This window comes from Leptinotarsa decemlineata, unplaced genomic scaffold, assembly GCF_025532065.1.
Source record: "Leptinotarsa decemlineata unplaced genomic scaffold, Ldec_3_MD MMD2_P_RNA_scaffold_6, whole genome shotgun sequence".
Classification (NCBI taxonomy): Eukaryota; Metazoa; Arthropoda; class Insecta; order Coleoptera; family Chrysomelidae; genus Leptinotarsa; species Leptinotarsa decemlineata.
In genome coordinates, this window is record NW_027412533.1 from 10,465,711 (window position 1) to 10,487,609 (window position 21,899).

Consider the following 21,899-nt stretch of genomic DNA (forward strand, 5'->3'; position numbering starts at 1 on the left):
GGCGCTACGCGCCTCAGGATACACACACACACACTCATTGCATTTTTGATATATTTCAATGTTCCACTTCTCTCATCGCTTCTATATGTTCAGAACTTAGAATTTCTCAATGCTGCATTATAGTGAGAAAAAAATTTCCTTGGTTATATGATAATCCAAGGCAGCTATGAAATGTTGCATGTCAAATTTAAACGGTACAGTTTCCATGTTAAATACGCGATGTCGATGATAAGCGCGCAACATCTACTTAGGCCATGAAAACGTTTGCCGGCGTTTCCATAACAACTAAACACTGTTTAATGATTATTATTGCTGTCAGTTTGCCAAATGCGGTTTTAATTCAAATTGAAATCTATAAGATCTATATAAGTAAAACATCAATATAATTAATTGAAAAATGGGTGAAAATTCAAGTGACGATGATTTAGAGATGATGTGTACCCCGCCTGAAGTTAGAGTGGTGGCAGCTAGTACAAATAGTAATTTATTGCCAGAAAAATTAAAAAGACTGTACATGAATGCATATAACCAACTGAAAACATGGTATGAAGAAAGGAAAGTTGACAAAGTAACAGAAATTTTTTTATTAGCGTATTTCGAAGAGAAATCTGAAGGCAAAAAGGTATCGACATTGTGGGCAAATTATTCCATGCTAAAATCGACACTTGCAATAAAAGAAAATATTGACATTTCAAAGTTTTTCAAGCTTGTAGCAGTTTTAAAACGAAAAAACAGTAATTATAAACCTAAGAAATCAAAAGTATTTACAAAGGAAGAAATTGACAAATTTATAGTTGAAGCTCCTGATGACGAATATTTATCAAAAAAGGTATACTTTTTTATTATTAGATTGTGTTTAATTTTTAATGGAATGATATTTAGGATGTTATGGTAATTGGTGTTGCCGGTGCCTGCAGAACAGATGAATTCTGCAATATGCTCCTAGACGATTTAGATGTTTGCGATGATATTATCGTAATAAATATTCTTAATTCAATCAAGGAAGTTTGTTGTTGTTGAGCTACAATGGGTTAATGTTGATAAAAAATATTTAGCTAATAGGCCAACTGATATTACAAAACTATTTATTTTATACCGTAAAGGTAAACATATTAAACAAAATATTGGGCACAATACTATTAGTAAAGTACCATATGTCGTGGTTAATTATCTCAAATTAGAAAATTCTGAGTGTTATACTGGGCATTCTCTAAGACGTAGCTCGGCAACACTTCTCGCAGAAAACGGAAGAGACTTACCAAGCCTGAAACGGCACGGTGGGTGGAAGTCGGCTGCAGTGACTGAAGGATATATTGAAGAATCATTAGCTGATAAGAATAGAATCACCGAGTTAGTGCAGAAATGTAATTTACTCAATGAAGCTTCAAATATAACTTCTTCTGCAAGTCAAGATAATGTCTTAGAAAACGTCCATATTGAAGATAATTTAGTGGAAAAAGGTAATGAATGCGTTCAAAATACGAGGATTGTTTGTAACACAGAAGTGAATTTACCTGGTTCAAATGTTAGTTCCATTAATACAGGAAATGCTGTAATACACATGATTTGTCACAGTTGTATAATTAATTATAATTTCAAATAATTTTCAAGTGTATTTCCAATGTTCAATTTTCTACTTCTAGTTGATAATTGAGTCAACAAAAGTTTCTGTGAATATCTTTAAAATTATAGAATTGTTCTCATTATTTACCTAGGTGTTTTTTTTATTATCATTATTTACCAAGGGTGAGAAATATTAATTCTCGTTAGGGGAATGGAGTAAATACTAGCAATTTCTTAGGTTAGTAGTGAAAAATATATATTTTCAACTGAGCCTTGAATGAATATAAAGTAACAGAATCTTTAATGTGGCATGGTAATTGGTTGAAATCATTCAATCCTCTGAAAAACAACGATTTCATAGATTTCTTTGTTCTTGTCCTGGAAATGTAGAATTGATTGATGGTTCTTGTGTTGTAGTCATGAATTTGATTATTGTACGTAATGAAGGAATATAAATATTTTGGTAATAAATTTCTGGTTATTTTATAAATAAACATCATACTATCGCCAGTCTATCTGCCACATCATACCACTTGAGGGCACTCAGCATGCATTGAATGGGAGTGTATCTATTACATTTTAAGTGTTCGCTAGTTACTCCATTCCTTCAACAAACCTCATGTTAAAAATGTATAATTGAAATGATAGTTTCATCAATTCTGTATTCGAAAATGTTTGTTATTATAACGCAGCAATGCAAAAAAAAATTAAATAATCCTTCGAGTTTTTATATGATTTCAAACTAGAATGTAAAACTGAACAGAGGACTATTGAGTGATGAATTGAAAATAACCGTAACCCAGCTTTATTGTACACCATATATTTCTCGGATGAATATAGTTTTTATCTAAATGCAAATATTTTGGTAAACTGGAACTTTCATCTTCAAAAATATATTAAAAATATATTCTCACCTTCTGAAAAGTATCCGCTAATGCATGACTAGCGTTTCCTATGGCTCTGCAGTTTATATACCATAAGGCACAATTCATATTTATCATCGTTATAATGTGATAATAGGCAGTTGTGTGGTACAGACTGAATCCCTCTAATAAAGCACTGAGAGTTAGTAAAAAAACTACTGCTAGTATGAGGCAGCCAAGGCTAATTATGACGATGAGTGAACTCAAGAAGGGAAATTCCAGGTTTGACCCTAAAATTTACAAATGAATATTGGAATGCTGTATAATATGTTCACGATTGATTTGCACTGACATCATAAAACCACTGACTACTGAAAGACTGTAAATTGTCTATCTGATATCTCATTAACATCATTGAGGAAAAGAGGAAAATGTCTTGAGGATAGTCAAAAACGATTTAATGATAATAACTTTCAACGCACTTCTCGTTGTGTCAAAATCTATCAACAACTATTTTTAATATACAATATAAAAAACAACACATTACGAAATATATTTTTTAATAACCTCTCATGCTCTCTTTCATCAAATAATTTGTTCAATTCCATTGCCTGTCGTAAAATGTAAAAAGTTTGGTAGTTGTATTTGCTACTTGATATTCTGATGCCTTTTTTTGTTCTGGAATAACTACATTTCATTCCCAATACTTTAAAAAATAAAGTATTTTTATAAATAATGCTTTGTAGGGGAGCATGGGGAAAATGGATCCCAATGAGCAAAATTGTTAGAAAAAATCACATTTATGTCAATTATTATGAATTTTGATTAGGAACTTGAAGCTTGTTTATTTCAGTATGGAATATTCACATTTGGAATCAACTACACATTTGTACATTTTCCTAAAATTAGAGATTTTCCAAAAAAGGTCATTTGCTCATACATCGGAAAATCAGAGCCCATTTATTGTTTTCAATACAAAAAATAAACATAAAATTATTAAAAAAAAACTAGAAATAGAAATAGAACCTAAAAATAGGATCCAAACAGAAAACACAAATATAAAATAAATTGATGGATGTAGCCGTTACTACGTAGTAGGAAATCATTATCAAGAAAAAAGAATCGGAACTTTCTATGTTTTTACCACGTTCATTTGTAACTAATGTGACTGCAGTTTCGTCCTATAAAGACATTTTCAAACTTATACATTAAACTAAACTAACGTGGCATGTGGTACGAATATCACTTCCACATTGTGGAAGTGGCATTCAGACCACATGCCCGGTTATCTGATTTCCTTTTCAATGCCAAAGATAAAGTGGACAAATTAGAGAAATCTGGAGTTTATAAGCTTATGTGTCCGGAGTGTAATAGTGTTTATGTGGGATAATGTGGTCGAAATTTCCAAAAACGGTATGCTGAACATGAAAGGTCCTTCAGACTAGGTAGAATTGATTCGACCTTTTCAAACCATTCCTTGGCATGCAACCACAAGTTCCCGAATCTAAACGATACAGAAATTTTGTACTATGCAAGGAAGGGTTGCAAACTCAATTATTATGGATATTCACAAGCATGAACAATGCGGGTACAACCTGTTAAATGATCAAATCGATTTAGTTTACTCACCGGTTTTCAAATTAGCATATCCACATTGTCCCAATAAACAAAATTCAGGTACTCAATCAAGCCGAGTTGTTACCTATGGTGGTGTTATATAAGGGTTAATGTAATCGAACATTGTTAGTTTAATGTATAAGTTTGAAAATGTCCTTATAGGACAAAAATGTAGTAACGTTAGATACAAATAAAAGTAGTAAAAATATAGCAATTTTCAATTCTCTTTTCCTCACGAATATAAGAAGTTGGATCATCGCTGCCAGAACATTTTTTATGCGCCCAATCTCCACAACTTATACATCTGTACCATATCTCCCCATTCTTGCCTGTATCTAGACAAATTGCACATCTTTGGTGTATTTTCCTCAGGTACATTTCCTTTCGTTACCTTTTCCTTTGGTACAATTTTCTTTATTACAGTTTTGTTTATTTTTCTCAATCACTTTTGTGTTACTTTCTTTTTCCACACTTTTTTCTATTTTTCTTCGAATACAGCTTTCATCCGCGTGCTTGTTAAGATATCAAAGTGCTTCTTGTTTTTTAATATCCTGTCTATTTTTTATTAGGGAAGTCGAGTTGTGGCATTAGGCTCACAATGGACGCAATAGAAGAAAATTCAATAACTGTATCAATGTTATCGATATCGGTTTGACAACGCCGCCGGCTACCGTTTAATGACGACAAAGTTGTGATAGATCTGACGATAGCTGGCACCTGAATTGCACCCTGATTTGGTAGTTGAATTTGTATATTATTCAAAATGAATGGAGTGGGTTGACATTGTCTGGTTGCTCAATAACTACCTACTGTAGTATATGTGTGTGTTATGAGATTTGGAGTGAGAAGTAATATCAATATCCACAGAGACAACTTTTTTATCATTGGCAACACGTTTCTAAGCTTTGATAGCTATAATCTTGAACAGTCGTCACATATAGTCTCATCTACGTTGTAAATCTTTTGTGGTTCAAACTTATATTTCAGCACCAATTACTCCAAATTATCAAAAAATCGTGTCAACTCAGTTCGGTTAAATTCAAGCATTCTATTCATACTGCTGACTTCAAGCTTTCTGATACTCAGATTAGGATGACGCTGTAAAAAACAGACAGCCAATCTTTTCCAATAGTTTTATCGGTTTTGTTAAAACTTTCTGCAACACCTAGTTTTTCAGCCATAAGCTAACTTGTTTCACGAAATTGTTTTTTTGTAAGTTCATAAAATTTATTCAATATTAAACGGAAATAAACATCTTTTCTTGTTGAACAGTAAAAACAGAATATCGTCCCAACTTAGTAGAGCATTTATAACTATCATCATTAGCTTGAGCTAAATTGTATATCTTCCTAAATGTACTGTAATGTACACCAGTTCCCTGTGATACTTTGAATAAGAAAATGTATCCTCTTTTGAGAATAGTAATTGCATTTTGCAATGAAATTATTTGAAATGTTGGGTTTTCCAGGTAGTTTAATTGAAGCCAGTCATTACCAAGAGTTTCGTTTTTATTCGTATCAAAGTTAACATCTTACATCGAAGAGTATATGCACACTAATGATACATCAGAATCGGGGTTATACAGAATTGGTTGCTCATCACTTATTATCTAATTGTTATATATTTGAACTGCAAACAGTTCAATGTACTGAAAAGGTTGCAGTAATACATAATTAGGTCGAGGTGAGTTTAATGAACCTGCAACGTTTCTATACGTGGAATTGTGGAAAAGACAATTGAATATAATACGAATTTGGTAAACTATTTGAAATGGAAAATATGTGACTTAAATCTTTATCACACCTCCCTTGGCAAAATAAAAAGAAAAGTTTTTTAAAAAAAAATTTTTCTTTTTCTTCTAATCACTAAAACTAAATCTAATTACAGTATCTAATCTAATTATACTATCACTCAGTTGTAATACGGTTTCACTCTGTTTTTATGCACTGTCACTTCTTTATTGTCCATTTTAATCACTATATTCGGATGTTCGTCTCTTATCACTGAATAAGGACCCTTAAAAAGTTCTTGCATTTTATTAGTAACATTATTTTTCACTAAAATTAAATCTCCTACTCTAAACTCATTACTAGGATTACAGTACTCATCATATCTCTCTTTTCTATTTGTTTTACATTTTAACAAATTATTTTTTGCATCGGCACATGCTCGCTGAAGACGGTGTTTCAGTTCTAGAGGATAGTTATCAAAAGTATACAGAGGATCAATATTTTCACCAATGTTAGTGGGAAGTTTCGGTAAATGTCCAAAAACTAGCTCGTAAGGAGAATATTTTGTTTCAGTATGAATCGTTGTATTGTACGAAAAACACCAAAAAGGAAGCCAAGTGCTCCATGCAGACTTAAATTTAGATGTCTGCATTCTTAGGTACGCGCCTAGATGTTTGTGTGAATTTTCTAAGGATCCTATTGTCTGTGGGTGATATGCACACGAATTGAGTTGTTTTATATCAAGTAATTTACACATTTCGGCGAATACTGAATTTATGAATTCGGTACCCTGGTCCGAAAGAATTTGTTTCGGAATTCCGTATCGTAAAACAAAATTATTAACGAATGATTTCGCTACGGTTACTGCTTCTTTATTTGGTAGTGCAAATGCCTCCACAAATTTTGACAAGTCGCATTGTAATGTCAAAATATATTTATTGTTCTCAATGTCTTGTTCGATAGGTCCTACTAAATCTAAGGATATTTAATGTTCTACTGGCATATGCAATTGGTTTATTGTCTCCGTTACAGAGTACTCCTGAAATTGCTATTTTTGAGGCATCAGTTTTCAGTATGAAAGTGTTTTCAGCTGAAAAATCTGGGTATTATAAAACTAGATGTGATGTTAATCTTGATTTCAAATTTTCAAATGCTTCTTGACATTCATCAGTCCAGATAAATTTTTCACCTTTTCTAGAAAGTTTGTTCAGAGGTGATGTTATATGAGCAAAATTTGGAATAAACGACCTGTAATAATTAGCAAAAGCTACAAATCGTTTCGTTTCCTGTGCGTCTTTGGGTACTGGATATTGTTGTAATGCCAGAATTTTTGACGCGTCGGGAGATACTCCTGACGCTGAAATTTTATGACCTAAATAAATGATTTCTTTTCTGAAAAATTGACATTTACTTGGGTTGAGTTTTAAATTTACCTTTCGCAACCTGTGTAAAACTTTCGTTAAATTTTTGTTGTGATCCATTAAACTATTTCCCAGAATAATAATATCGTCTAAGTAAACAAAACAACATTCAAAATTTAAACCTGTCATAGCCATAGTTAAAGCCCTTGAGAATACACTGGGACTTACTTTCGCACCCATTGGCAATCTGGTCATTTGATATTGCCCTGTATTCGTGGTGAAAGCTGTATACTCTCTAGAAGCTGGGTCGAGTTCAATTTGGTAATATCCTTGTGCTAAGTCAAGATGGGAAAAATAAATTGCACCGGAAAGTGAATCTAAAATCTCATTAATATTAGCAATAGGAAATTTTTCGTCTTTAAGACATTTATTTAGTAATCTATAATCAATAACAACTCTCCACTTGCGTTCCCCATTTTCGTCCGATTTTTTGGGTACTATTAGTAGTGGTGACGACCATGGAGATCTAGCAGGTTCTATTATTTTATCGTTTAACATTTTTTCAATCTGTTTTTCAATTTCCAGTTTTTGTGATTGAGGTAGTCTGTATGGTTTTGTGTACACGGGGTTTGTGTTTTCGTTGAGTTTAATTGAATGTTTATAAATGTTAGTTACTGAAAGTATATCATTGGGTAAATGGAAAACGTCCGCGAATTTCGCACAGATATGGTCGAGTGCTCGTTTTTCCTCTCCATTTAGTCCGTCTTTACAAATTGATTTTAAGACTTCTTCCACTCGTTGAACGGATGAAACATTCATGTCGTTGTAAGAAATAATTTCGAACAATTTGGCGTCAGCAATTTTCGGTGAAAAATTCTTAATTTCTACTGGTTCTTCTCGCGTGTTCAGAATTTTTACTGGAATTTCATTTCCGTCTACCGGTTTTGAAATAGATCCGGCAACAAAGACACCACTGGCTATTTCTTGTGGAAATACTATGCATTCCAAATTTTTGTTTATCTTGAAGTACTTGATTATTTCACAGCGCGGGGGAATACTAGTATTTTTATTGAAGTTGGACTCTATTGGAATTGTAAATTTATTCCCATAAACTGTGAAAGAAAACTCAAAATTTTCATAATCTATGATTGCTGAGTATTTTTTGAAAAAATCTGCACCTAAAATCCCTTGTATGTTATTGCCAAATGATTCTATTATAAAGAATTTATGTGTGAACTCATTTTTGCCGGCTTGTAAAGGTAAGTATAATGACCCTAGCGTATTTGTTGACCCTGAAATTCCGTCGATTTTTATTGTGTCTGAATAATCTATTGTAGACAAGTGTCTGTTTACATGTTTGTGGAAAAGTGCGCTAATCGATGCACCTGAGTCGAGAAGTAAATGAATTTCCTGATTATTGTAATTGAATCTGACATAGTTTAAATCGTGTATATCAAAGTTAGCATAATTTTTCAGACTATTGGCCTCGAAAAAATGTTTGCTCTTGTGAGCTGTTTTGATTTGATTCCTCGTTTTCTACACTATTTACTAAAAACATATTTTGTCTTCTGTTGTCTCTTCTAATATTTTGATTTTGTTGGGGATGATAATTTGGTGAGTTTTGAGAGAAACGATTTCTATTCATAGGGTTGTTTTGTCTGTTAACACTATTGAATCTCCCTCGAAAATTGTTGTTTGGGATGTACCTTGTATTGTTATGTCTGTTCGAACTGTTTTGATACCTGTTCCCGTTTTGTCCTCTATATCTATTGTTAAAATTTTTGAAATGATGATTTTGTTTATTTCGAATGTGAAACATAGTCGGTGGTTGATGGTTGTCTTGTGTGAATTCGTCTTTTGCTCCATTAATTGCGTCTGTCAGTGTGTTGTAATTCCGAGCTTTTATAATAGTTCTAAGTTCTGTATTTTGTATACCTTTTGCGAAAACGTCAATTGCTAGTTTTTCATTCTCTTTCCTGAAAATTTCAATAGAATCTGTGTTGTCACCTGCCTGAGCTAAAGTAAGATCTGACATTAGTGTTTCTATTGATCTTCCATATTCATCGATACTTGAGTTACCTTGTTTTATATTTTGTAATTTAGCCGAAAGTGTTGGAGCTGATTGCTTTGGCAAAAAGTTAGTTTTTAAATCTTTTAATAAATTTGCGCCGGTGGTATAATTGTTTTTCATTCGGATTTTATCTCTGTGAGATATGCAAGCTTTAAGAACATAATTTATTAAAGATTGTTTGCCTAACGTGTCTAACGTAGGTTCATATAATTCAATTCCCTCTATTAACTGATACACGCCTTCAGTTGTGCCATTTAATTTTGGCAGTAAGTTAGCTGCTGCTTTGAAATCAAATTTGTCTCCACTCATGATTATCTCTGTAATCAAACCTGTATCTATATTAGTGCTAATATCTATTTTCCTAACTGAACTGATCCTATCATCCAAAATATTTTTTACTCTAGTAGATACTTTCTCTAATCTATGTAAATATAATTCTACTTGAGCAATTTCATCCTTAGTTGGCCCGCTATTATTAAACTTATGAACTAATTCATTAATAAGTGAATTAATATTTTCTAACCTCTGATACCGTCTCTGCGTAGCTGCTTCACTTCGTTTTTCGTAAGAATCTTTGCGAAGATTTTCTTCAAATTTCATCAATTGTTCTTCAGCTCCTGTGAACTCCTTCAGAATATCTTTGCTGCTCATGAGCCCTGGATACTAGCGTATTCTAATATTCTCTTTTTCAGTTGGAATTAATACCTTCTCGAGACCTTCGAAGTTCGCTTAACGCGATTTGTCGTTCCATTGATTTTTTCATACCATCTCGCATTCTCCTCCATATAAAATAAATAATAACAATTGCGATGAATATTAAAATTGGAATTATCATTCCGTCGGTGTGTGTAAATTCGGTGGAACTGGATTGATTTGCATTATTTGATCCCGTGCCAGTAGCTTGTATCTGCAGTCTTTCTTCGTTTGTAACTTTTGATCCACACATTTTTAACTATTTGGTTTTTTCTCTTCACACTGGTTGGCCTGGACTGGCAGGATGGCCATGAAATGTTGGGTTTTCCAGGTAGTTTAATTGAAACCAGTCATTACCAAGAGTTTCGTTTTTATTCGTATCAAAGTTAACATCTTACATCGAAGAGTATATGCACACTAATGATACATCAGAATCGGGGTTATACAGAATTGGTTGCTCATCACTTATTATCTAATTGTTATATATTTGAACTGCAAACAGTTCAATGTACTGAAAAGGTTGCAGTAATACATAATTAGGTCGAGGTGAGTTTAATGAACCTGCAACGTTTCTATACGTAGAATTGTGGAAAAGACAATTGAATATAATACGAATTTGGTAAACTATTTGAAATGGAAAATATATTGACTTAAATCTTTATCACATATTGTCCAAGAAGCTTTTTTGTTGTACGATCTCATTTACGATGAATCCGAAACAAAGATAAAAATAAAAACCTTTAACTGTACTGAATATTCATTATGAATTATTTGAAAAATGATAACACAAATATTTTATTCAACTTTCACTTACAAGTTAGCAAATAACACTTGAAAGAAGTAAAATTTGGCTATGGATTTAGCATAAACACAATGATATTAGGATATATAATCATGCTTACCTGGAAGCTGACAATTTAAACTTTTTTATAAGCGTGGATCGAAAAACAATCATTCCTTGTGACTCAACAGCAGGCACTGAAATGAATCAAGTACATCGGGACAACTTTTTGATAGTTGAACACTTTCGGTGCTAAGCTTCCGTTCAAATTCCATCGCTCTCATTACCCTACGCTCCCCTACGTCTATATTCTAGATTTTGAGCCAAACATATTGTAGCTTCGTTTGGAAACATAAACACTGGCTACAGTTCATATCCAAGAAATCTCTATATAGTCCAATTCATGGTAAGCTTCACTTCTAACTACTTTTCTTCTATTGGGAAAATTTAAAATGGTTTGTCATTGACTGAGGCATTGACTAAGATAATGCACCTCCAGCATATGCATGAAAAATATTATTGATCGTCTTCATAATAGTGAGCATCAATGAAAATTCTCAAGCTTCTGGTTGTTTTGTATGTAGCTTCGATGGTTCGAACTATTAGTTTTACTTGAATATACTTAATGTGATTATTAGGATTTCTTAAAGACTTGGAAGTGACACTGATTATCTTAAAGTTTCTATGGGGATCATAATTGAATTCAGATAAAAAAATATTCAAAACTACTTGTTTAATATTCAGTACGGTCATATACATACCTGCAATTTTATAGTAATGCAGTTGAAAAGTACCCCAACCGTTTTTATAATCACATACTTCATAAGCCACTCCCCAACCAACGAAAGGTATCCAAAAATGTGGGATAAGAAAGATGATGAAGATAATAGAATAAATATATTCATCAAATTTTCTGCTTTTGTTCAGTAAAATATCAACACGTTCATAGCCAACCATCATGACTACCACTGTTGTTACTGCATAAAATATGTAAGCATAAAGCATAGGACCACTCATCCATCCAAAGGTTATTTTCCCAATTTGCCCACGCTGAACCGGCATCACCCCAAGTAGCTGAAAATATTGATATGTAGATAGGAAGAGGCTCGATATGAAGATAACAAATGATAATATAATAGTTGGTTGTTGTTGAAGAAGAAAAAACGATGTCATCTTCGAATTTATTAGCAGAAACATATACTATCATGTCAAAAATTACTGGGAATTGGTCAATGAAACGCAAAATATGATTTATTCATCCAAATTTATTGTATCGCTTTCACAGTAGGCCCCTTCCGCTATAATAAACTCACGTCAACAAACAACCCAATTAAAACATTTTTCAAACGCTTTTTTTGAGATTGACTCCAGTACTTGCTGACAATCCTTTTTTATGTCTTCTATCGACTCGAAACGGTTGCCTTGAAGCGGTAATTTGAGTTTCGGAAAAAAATGGCAGGAACCACATCGGGAGAGTTATTGTTGAGTTTTTGGCCAAAAATTCATTCACAATGATAGCTTTGAATATTAGTGGCGTTTTATCCCAACACCAAACCTCAATATTTAACACCTCGATACGTGTTTCAATCACCAAATGTTCATCTTCAAGAGGAAGATTAAACTAAATATAATACAAACCCTCATGGCCCCTCTGGGTTGAGTGCCCTGAGATAGAATCTTCCCCCACGGTAACTGTGTGCAGAAGCTAGAAACTCGTCCATCCACCCCCACTTATTGCAGAGTGGACCTCAACCTGCCAATGGGCACTTCAGCAAGATTGACATGTGGCCTACTGCAGTGGAAGGTCAGCCTTTAGTTGCTTGTGTTTTCTTTATCTGTTATTTTTATTTAACGTGACTTTACTGAATGTAATTTTTGCATGGGGCCCCCATAAACTAATCGGAGATAAGTGTCTTTTTGTCGAGAACTAGTGTTTGATTGTGATCGAAAAAAGAAGTGAATCTTAGGTCTCTTCATACAATTTTTACACTACCCGGAGCTGCCTGACAGCGACTCTCGGAGGTGGTCTCTGGTTCTGTTTCGTTGGCCTCTTGTGTTTGTCTCTTTCTCAGAATCTTGGGTCGTTTCATTCCGAGTGTGCCATCCTCCGGGTGAACAGTATCGCCTGACTCTTGTCAAGGTTTACACAGATTTTCCAAAGGTTGGCTCATTACTCTAATCTGTTCGCGTGTGTTGGAAGTATCTGTTAACTTGCACATGGCTAGTTGATCTCACCAGAAGAGCTGTGACTTCGGCTTAGAGTGCCAACTTGTTAAAGTTGTTCTCAAGCTTGAGCACGTTTGCTATGTATACCGAGAAGAGGTATGGCGAAAGGACTGCACCTTGTGGGACCCCTACTTCCAGTAATCACATGGTGAAGAGTTCCTGTCCTACTCTGCAGCGGCATCGCTGGTCAGCTAGAAAAGATTCGATTATTCTTATTATTTATTTCGAGTAGCCAACATTTCTCATTTTGGCTAGTAGTCCATCGTGCCAAACTCTGTCGAACGCCTTGGAAACGTCTAGGAATATCGCTCCGGTGTGGTATCCATTGCCGAGATTGAAACTTTCTGTCGCATAGTCTACTACCCTCAGGACTTGTGGCTCTGTCGACTGTTCGGATCTGAAACCGAACTGTTCATCTGGTAAGATGTTTGCTGGTTTGGTCCTCTAGTCTTTTCAAGATGACTCGTTCTGCCACTTTGCTTATGCTTATTAGCTTATTAGCCTATGGTTATCCGTAAATGTGGTTCTTCTTTGGCTTCGGGATGTGAATGACCGTTGCCTCCTTGAACGGGTTAGGGAAATGTAGTCTGAGTATAGCGTTAATGATATTCGTCATTACCGCTATATCCTTCCTTGGTAGGACTTTCAGTGCCGGTATATAATTTGGTCCGGGCCTGGGGCTTTTAGAGTGGCAAGGCATCTTAAGATGCCTTTCTCGCGCGTTGTCCCTTCGCTGCCGTATTATCCTTCGTACCGTCTCTTCGACCTGGTTTTCGATTTCTTCTACTTCGTCCACGAAACAGCATTTTCTCTACAGAAATTGTCAGCAAATGCTTCCACTTTCTCTTGGTCCGTGTAGACGATTCCTTTCTCGCAGTGTATAAGCAGGTATGGTTTTCGGTGTCGCTTCCTAAGAATTTTCTGCATTTAAATCCAATACTATCCTAATTTATACCATAGATACCTCTGCTAGGTACCTGCTTAATCGTGTTAAAATAATTGTACAATGTTCCCTTATCTACTAGTCAAGTAAATCTGATACCTAAAAGTATTATTTCCACAAGCTATACAGTAAACTATTAGATATCTGTTAATGTTAACTCGTCCAACTAATCTTAATGAAATAATGTCTATAGAATGGTTTGGTTGCAAAACATGATGGGCGACTGCTGATTTTTCTGGTCTTTCATATTTTAGATGTGCTAAGTGTTCCTTATATTTTATTTTAATAGATCTTTCAGTATGTCCAGACAAATCTTCCTCTTGTAGAGGAATCACTTGGTGATTGAAACACGTGTTGAGGTGTTAAAAATAACGGTTTGGTGTTGGGATAAAACTCCAGTAATATTTATTACTACACCAAAGGTTCCAAACAGTGCATTACAAGTAAATTATTATAGCCTTGTGGGTTGATGCGTTATCATGTTGCAAAATCCTTAATTTTTTTTCACATATCTGGTCTTTTTTGACGAATAATAAAAGATAATATTCTTTATTTATTGTCTCTCCTTACAAAAATTCCGAGTGCACAACATCACGGTAATAAAAAAACTCTTGATATCACCTTCACTTTTAATCGACTTTGAACGGCTTTTTTCAGTTTCGGTTCAGTTGGAAGGCACCATTCCAAACCCTGTTGACTGGTTTGCATATCAAATTCGTAAACCCATGTCTCATCATCAATTACACTACGTGTAATGAATGTGGCGTCGGAATATGTCTCCAGTGACCTTTACGCGATTTAGTTTTTGTAAAAAAATCAAGTATTTCAGGTTTTCATGCACTAGTCGAACAGAAGTGAGTTTCATGCCTGAAAAAACGTTCAGAATGATACGAACTGACTTGTGAGACGCAGAAATTTCAGTGGATATCTCTCTCGGACGACGATTTTTAGTTACTATCTCTTTTTAAGATGTACGATCTAGCACTTCTACATGCCGATGCCTGTACTAATTACGCTTTTCTTTTGAATTAGGAAAATTTGATCAACGTTCCAAATTTTATAACACTCTTCCTAGGGAGTTTTGCAACTATTGATTGTATAATTTCAAGAATTAATTGGAAATTTTACTTCTGTCACTATATGTGATAATTATTATATTATGTATGTGATTATTAATGATATCCCTAATTTTATCTACCGAATATTTTATAGGTTGGATTTACCCTGCTAGAAATTGTTAGGTATAGTTGTATACGAGTATTGATTTTTATTCAAATATTACCTGTACTGACTATTTTATTTATCTTTTGAAAAATTAAGTTGAAAAACAATTTAGGTTGATACTATCGACAATTACTTATTCTATTTTATTTTTGTACTTTGATGTACATTTTGCTGTATTTTGTGTTGATGAATAAAGACAATAATTATCATTAATTTGAATTAATCATTATTAGATATATTCCTCAGAACATGTATTATCTTGTTTTTGGAAACGAATTTGTAATGGCATCGTTTTTTCGTCTTTAACAAGATACCGTCATTCCGCTTCGAGTAACTCGTTTATTGAGACAACAAAATATTTTACTCACCCTAAATAACGCTAAAAGTAGTTTATGATCTCTGTAAAACTGATCATGTTCGTCAATAACTTTGCCGTCAGCAGAATTCAATTTGGATCTTTTCGCAATTTCTTGGGCTCTGGGACTTTGCCTTATATGTTTCTTGAATTGTCTTATATTGAGTTCTTCACCATAAACATCAGCTATATCTTTTAATTCCATGCTCATTGAAATGAAATTCGGTCAAGTTTTCCACTTGAAATGAAATAAACGACTCAAATTCACGAATAGTAAGGTGAAAGTAATTAGTCAGATAATTGTTAATCGATATATATTCAGCGTTTTCAGAAAACAAATATTTGACTTTTGGGATATTAATGTTTACTGCATAATCGAGAATTTCTTTCGGTTATACTTCGACGTGATAATGGGCCCATTAATGTGTTACTCCTGTTTTGAAAGGTTGGTCTTGAAACGACTCGTTCTGCTGCCGAGACAAAAATATTGACTTCCAGATAATTCACACGGTTATGATCAAAATCAAATTTAGGATCACCAAATCGTCAAGAGAAAACGTAAACGTCTTATACGTTCCCTTTTTTCCAACATTCATTATGTTTGCCCATCAAATCACCTCCAGGGGTCAATTTTAGAATTACTCAAAGTCAAACTTGGTTGTAATTTTACCACTATTTTCGTTTCCGTGATAATAACTGAAGGTTCATTTGACAAAATTGACAATATTTCAATTACATTTTTCGTAACCTCACTTCTATGAAGATTGGCAATAAATATGAGACTGATGTAAATCAAATCGCCAGCTTCCTGAGTTTTAAAAATTTGCCATGGGTGTTTTATGATAACTTTATGTGTCCGTGAGATAATAGAGATTCCATTCATTTACAGCTTTCTAACGGATCGACTACCGTACCGAGAGTGGTGATGATCGATCTATAAATGTCGTGGGAAGATTTTTCTGTAGTAGGTATTCAATATGAGAGTACTATAGTACTATTACATAATAGTTGGCATTGAATTCTCAGAAACATTATTACATTCAAACGAAAACATTGCTGTCAAGTTTGTGACTATATATAGTTCATCATCATTTTTCCTCATCTGTTTAGTATAATTTTCGTATGCCCTTGCAAGAGATAGATTAAGGCAAAAATGTCAGTGATTTCTGAGAATTAAGTGCCTACTTTTTTAAAATTATAATATGAATATATAAATTTTTTAATAAGCTCATCTTCTGAACAAGTGAGGTGATGCAATCGTGATACGGTAGAGCTGTCTTTAAATTTGATCCATTTTTTAACATTAGTGTTCGATGGTTCTGATTGATTTGAGTTGAATGATGTTGTTACAAAATCTAGCGTTAACATGATTGTTAGTGAAATATGGTGCAACATTTTTTCATTATGACAGACAGGAAACATGACATCAACTGGATAATCTTACCCTGGATTGTTTACATTGTTTTCTAATGAAATTCATCTATTGCTGATTATAAAAATTGAAGAGATTCATATTTTCGTTCTTACACAATAACTTTCACATTGAAAAGTATATTTCTTGATTACAGTTCCACAATCTCTGATTGTCATATGATGGAAGTACTTACTACTTTGTGAGGACATTGATTTTTATATCCATTGTAGTTACTTTCGAAAGGTTTATTGGTGGTAATTTCTCACAAATTGTATTCTCTTCAATATTATTTTATTTCAGTTCTAACCTTAACATCAAACTGGTTTGTAGTTCATCGTTTGTTAGTGGACAAATTTTGAGATTGAATAATCAATATAAGTATTTTCAATTACAGTTTTTAATACGTATATATGTTTCTTTGGTTTGCTTTTTTCTGCTTCCTCTTTAAGCTTTAGATATTATTAATTTTCCTACATACATTATAGTTACTTGTCGTTTTAATCTCTAAGCTGCATTATCGAATCACAGTGGGAATACTTACAATGGACATTATAAACGTGGTACGATCATAACGATTCCCACTTGTCTCCCACTGAACCATTGGCTCATGTTCTCTTCCATGATGAGGAAAGAGCTGAATCACTGCATATGAAATTATTCTATTATTTACGCCAAAAATCATAAGGAATAAGGAACGGATTTCAATCAATGTACAAATCTACGATTCTGGTGCAAGAACGATGGACATGAATTGCTGCTCACGTCATCATGTGATATTATCTCTCTCTATATATGTGTCTTCATTACCTCATAGACATTTTGTTCTCATGGTTACTTTTCTTATTTTATATCCAACAAAAATATTCCTGCTGCACACCCTATCTCAACACTATTCTAAAAGCAGGTTCAAACAAACAAGTTCATTATAATCAACTAAAGCCATCTAATTTGGGTTATCTTGTGAATTTGTGGAAATTTCAATAGAAATTTGAAAAAACACAAATTTCAAAATCAGTAAACCTATACAGTGCTAGTCAAAAGTCCCCTCCCCCCTCGTATCTTTTGAACGGGTATACTTATAATAATGAAATTTGGAGTGTGGAAATAAACGGATGTAGGCTTCTTAACTGGTCATAACAGGTGACGCAATAGTCATAAATGACGTCACAAGGCCACTGTGACCAAGACCACAAGTGACAGCTCGTTTGAAAGGTATTGAAAATACCTATTCAGTCATACCAATTTTGTTTGGGTTTCGGCTGATTTTGATTGATAAATTGAAGAAATACGAAAATTATAGTTTCGCATTTAATTAATAAAGATTTAAGAACCAGTTCTTATAATAAGTGTTCAAAATGTGCTCCATCTACTTCCTGGCAGTAATGCATCCTATTGCTAAACTCTTGTCGTACTCGTCCCAGTGTGTCAGCGGAAATTGCCCTACATTCTTCAACAATTCGTTGTTTCAGAATGGCAATACTGTCAGGTGCTGTAGCGTAAACCTTAGATTTCAAGTACCCCCATAGAAAAAAATCTAATGGTGTAAGGTCCGGTGACCGAGCTGGCCATTCGATCGAACCTCGTCGTCCAATCCATCTACCACGATATTCTTCATCTAGGTAACGTCTTACTGCACCGTAATAGTGTGCAGGTGCACCATCTTGTTGAAACGTTATTTCCAAGTTGTCGAATTCATCTGGATTATCTTCTAGAATTTCAAGAATTAACGCCTCAATATCAGTTTGTAACATCTCCAGATACAATTCACCGGTTAAGTTAGCATTGAGAAAAAGAGGTCCAACTATGTGGTTTCCCAAAATACCTGCCCAAACATTTACTTTTTCTGGAAATTGAGTATGTTTTTCACGAAAGATGTGAGGATTTGTGTCACTCCAATACCTCACATTTTGAGTGTTAACATTTCCATTGAGAAAGAAAGTACTTTCGTCACTAAAACAAATTGTCTGTATGTAGCCTGGTTGTTGGTTCATTTTATCGGACATAGTTTCACAGAATTCTAGTCTTCGGTCGGGGTCATCATCTGGAAGTTGGTGCACCATTTTTAATTTGTATGGATGAAACTTGTTTTTAGCCAACACCCTATGTACTGTCCTTTGACTGACTTCACAGATAGACGCAACTTGGGCTGTGGAAGAAGTAGGGTTCACTACCATTTCTCCAAGTATGTCAATTTTTTTGTCATCACTAATTGTTGGTCGACCAGATCGTTTGGCATCTTGAACACTACCTGATGCTTCAAACTTCCGAAGAAGCTCCCTCAAATGAACCCTCGATATAGGGCGATCGGGGTACCTCTCATTGAACAGTCGTTCCGCTGCATGGAAATTGTTTCTACATTCACCAATTATTAAGATAGCTGCTACTTTGTCGGCTACAGTACGTACCATTTTGCCTATGTAAACACTTAAACGTCTCGTTAAACAATAGCTTAGGTAAATTTTCAAGGTATAAACACTTTTGACAAGTAGATAATTCAAACACGTCAACCTTTTTGACAATGAACCAGAGGCGTACTTTAAAATCTTTATTAATTAAATGCGAAACAATAATTTTCGTATTTCTTCAATTTATCAATCAAAATCAGCCGAAAGCCAAACAAAATTGGTATGACTGAATAGGTATTTTCAATACCTTTCAAACGAGCTGTCACTTGCCATAGGGTCCCATTTAAAATTTTTGGTCACAGTGGCCTTGTGACGTCATTTATGACTATTGCGTCACCTGTTATGACCAGTTAAGAAGCCTACATCCGTTTATTTCCACCCTTCAAATTTCATTATTATAAGTATACCCGTTCCAAAGATACGAGGGGGGGAGGGGACTTTTGACTAGCACTGTATATTTGCTTCTCACATGATTTTATAAAATTATAAAAATAGAAACATATGAGTTGATCATCGATATATTTCAATATGAACAAAATTTACAAATTGGAGATGAATCGAGTAAAGTTTTCAAAATCAAACTTCCAATTTTTAATGACCACGTTTATACAGCATATTATGCAATAAAATTAATATCAATGCCTAAAGAAACAAGACATCCTGGATAACGGTGATACCTCGGTTCTTGCTAGATTTAATGAAAATAGTACATTCTACTGATCAAATGGCTGGGTACTTGAATACTGCCAAAGATATACCGACATGTTATATAATGATATAGGCTGTAATCAATATAAAATGTTTTTGGTTTCATTTTTTTAAAAAGTGTAGTTAACATTTTTTTCATGCTTTGGGTTCAGAAAAAAAGTATTCAGTATAATTTCGGATAGTCTGCAAAAAATGTATGGGTACTTACGTTTGTTTGAAGGTGATTGACAATGTTTCATGATGAATTTCACTAGTTCGGACTTCCATTGTCTACTATTGTATTGTCTACATTGTCTACATTGTCTACTTACGTATTTCGACTTGTAGATTACGAATGCGAAAGAAAAAAATCGGTGTTCTTCCTCATTTTCACAATTACAGCTCCCCAATGCTCTCCAAATAGCAGAATACAAACTATAGAATCACAGTAATTTTGGCTAAATTGTACTTTATGGGATACTCACGGATTTTCGTGATTTTTTCTGGGATGATACCACATGATGGTAGGAATTCAGAATCCTTTTTATTTTTTGTCGATATCAGCCATATTAGCGCCAACCAAACGTCAGAAAGAGCGAAAGCTCAAATTTCTGCAGTCAACTCAATTGAATGCTTCCACATGGATTTTGAGAGAAAAATTCTGGAATATCAGAGGATTTTATTAGAAAATATATAACATATAATAGAAATGCAGCAGTGTTGTCAAATGTCTACTGTTTAAATGGTTTTAGAAAGCAATATGAACTTACACGATTTCTAATTTTCACCAAACTGAGAATGCATAACCTACTTTGGAACTGTGCATTCCTGAGCAAATAGTCTTCATTATGGTATGATTATTCACCAGTGAGGAAACAAGAAATAACGGCAGGTAGACACGACCCAATTATAACCAATGCCAAACTGCAAATTCGGACGACATATCAACACATACTCTGATAACACATTCAGCTGCATTAGCTTTAAGCTTACATTGGCAATGAATATAGTATATATCTCTGTCAAGTATTCAGACTACATATATCTTACTGCTATTGTTCGCATTATATCTATTTAGACTCCTTCTCCCTTTCAATCCTTAAACTGTCAACTTTGTGAACACTAACTGGTGAGCCAAGCGAATGAACTGAGTTCTTGCGAAATTCCTACACACCTTTCCAATGCTTTCATTCTCAAACTACTGATGAACACATTCTAGCTTCCGAAGTGTTAAAAGGACGTTACAAACGATAAAATCTTTCTAACTTCTATTCCAAGTGAGGATCAATTATTAAAACTCTCCATTTCTTAAATTTATACCCTTTCATTGTCTAAAACAGTTGCAATTCCTTTTTACCTCTTTCGTGTTCAAGGGGGATGTTCTCGACATCAGGAGTAGAGATACGAGTATGTATTGAATTTTAGTTAACCTACAGGCCTAGACAAGTTTTGTGGATAATCGTATATTACTTCACCATCTCTTGCTTCAATCAGGAAACGTGTCAGTGTAGTGTAACTGTTGACCCGCGGTCCGCCCCAAATATTATATATCAAGTACATATAAAAATTCGTAGATGAGGTATACCATACCTTCATCAATTAAAATAACACAAATAAAATTCAACTTAGTACGTATTCTATTTGAAGTTGTCTAGTCAACGTGTTTCACTTACTACTGATAAGTTTCCTATCTAGCCTGAGTGTGTGCGAATCAGACTGATGCGATTTAAATATTTTCAAATATCTGTTATGCACACGAAGCATCCATAGATTGAACTTCCTACCATTTTTTCAAAAATATGTGCGGGAGCATTGTGCAGCGCACCGCGTACTTACCTTACTTCAGCGTGCTTGATCCTGTTTTGTTTTGTTGAAACAAGCACGAGCGCGTATCGAAATCGATAGTGGGTGAGTGGGAAAGCACTGAAAGCAGACTGTCAGTTATCAGTCGCAGCACAAACAACTT

The 21,899-nt window shown here is 34.1% G+C and overlaps 3 protein-coding genes across 3 annotated transcripts in view; 1 reads left to right on the forward strand and 2 right to left on the reverse strand.

Moving 5' to 3' along the window:
* Nucleotides 1-17,993, reverse strand: part of Tcgr2 (gustatory receptor 2) — a 33,033-nt gene extending 15,040 nt beyond the window's left edge. The window contains exons 1-4 of the mRNA XM_074169924.1: nucleotides 17,383-17,993; nucleotides 15,441-15,665; nucleotides 11,441-11,753; nucleotides 2,478-2,716 (exon numbers count right to left, since the gene is read on the reverse strand). Coding sequence (XP_074026025.1) covers nucleotides 2,478-2,716; nucleotides 11,441-11,753; nucleotides 15,441-15,638 — 750 coding nt within the window. The 5' untranslated portion in view covers nucleotides 15,639-15,665; nucleotides 17,383-17,993. The remainder of the gene's footprint in view (nucleotides 1-2,477; nucleotides 2,717-11,440; nucleotides 11,754-15,440; nucleotides 15,666-17,382) is intronic.
* LOC141480196 (uncharacterized) lies at nucleotides 361-1,020 on the forward strand. The gene is made up of 2 exons (XM_074170086.1): nucleotides 361-829; nucleotides 883-1,020. Exons 1-2 carry the CDS (start codon nucleotides 398-400, stop codon nucleotides 1,018-1,020), a joined length of 570 nt encoding a protein of 189 aa, XP_074026187.1. The 5' UTR covers nucleotides 361-397.
* A 2,528-nt stretch (nucleotides 17,994-20,521) lies between the features above and the next one.
* Nucleotides 20,522-21,899, reverse strand: part of ATP8A (ATPase phospholipid transporting 8A1) — a 118,046-nt gene continuing 116,668 nt past the window's right edge. Inside the window, exon 17 of the mRNA XM_074169938.1 lies at nucleotides 20,522-20,594. Within this exon, the coding sequence (XP_074026039.1) occupies nucleotides 20,537-20,594 (58 nt within the window). The 3' untranslated portion in view covers nucleotides 20,522-20,536. The remainder of the gene's footprint in view (nucleotides 20,595-21,899) is intronic.

Coding starts and splice junctions, on each gene's coding strand:
- LOC141480196 (XM_074170086.1), top strand. CDS start 398: ATGGGTGAAAATTCAAGTGACGATGATTTAGAGATGATGTGTACCCCG. Junction 830..882: donor ACGAATATTTATCAAAAAAG/GTATACTTTTTT, acceptor AATGATATTTAG/GATGTTATGGTAATTGGTGT.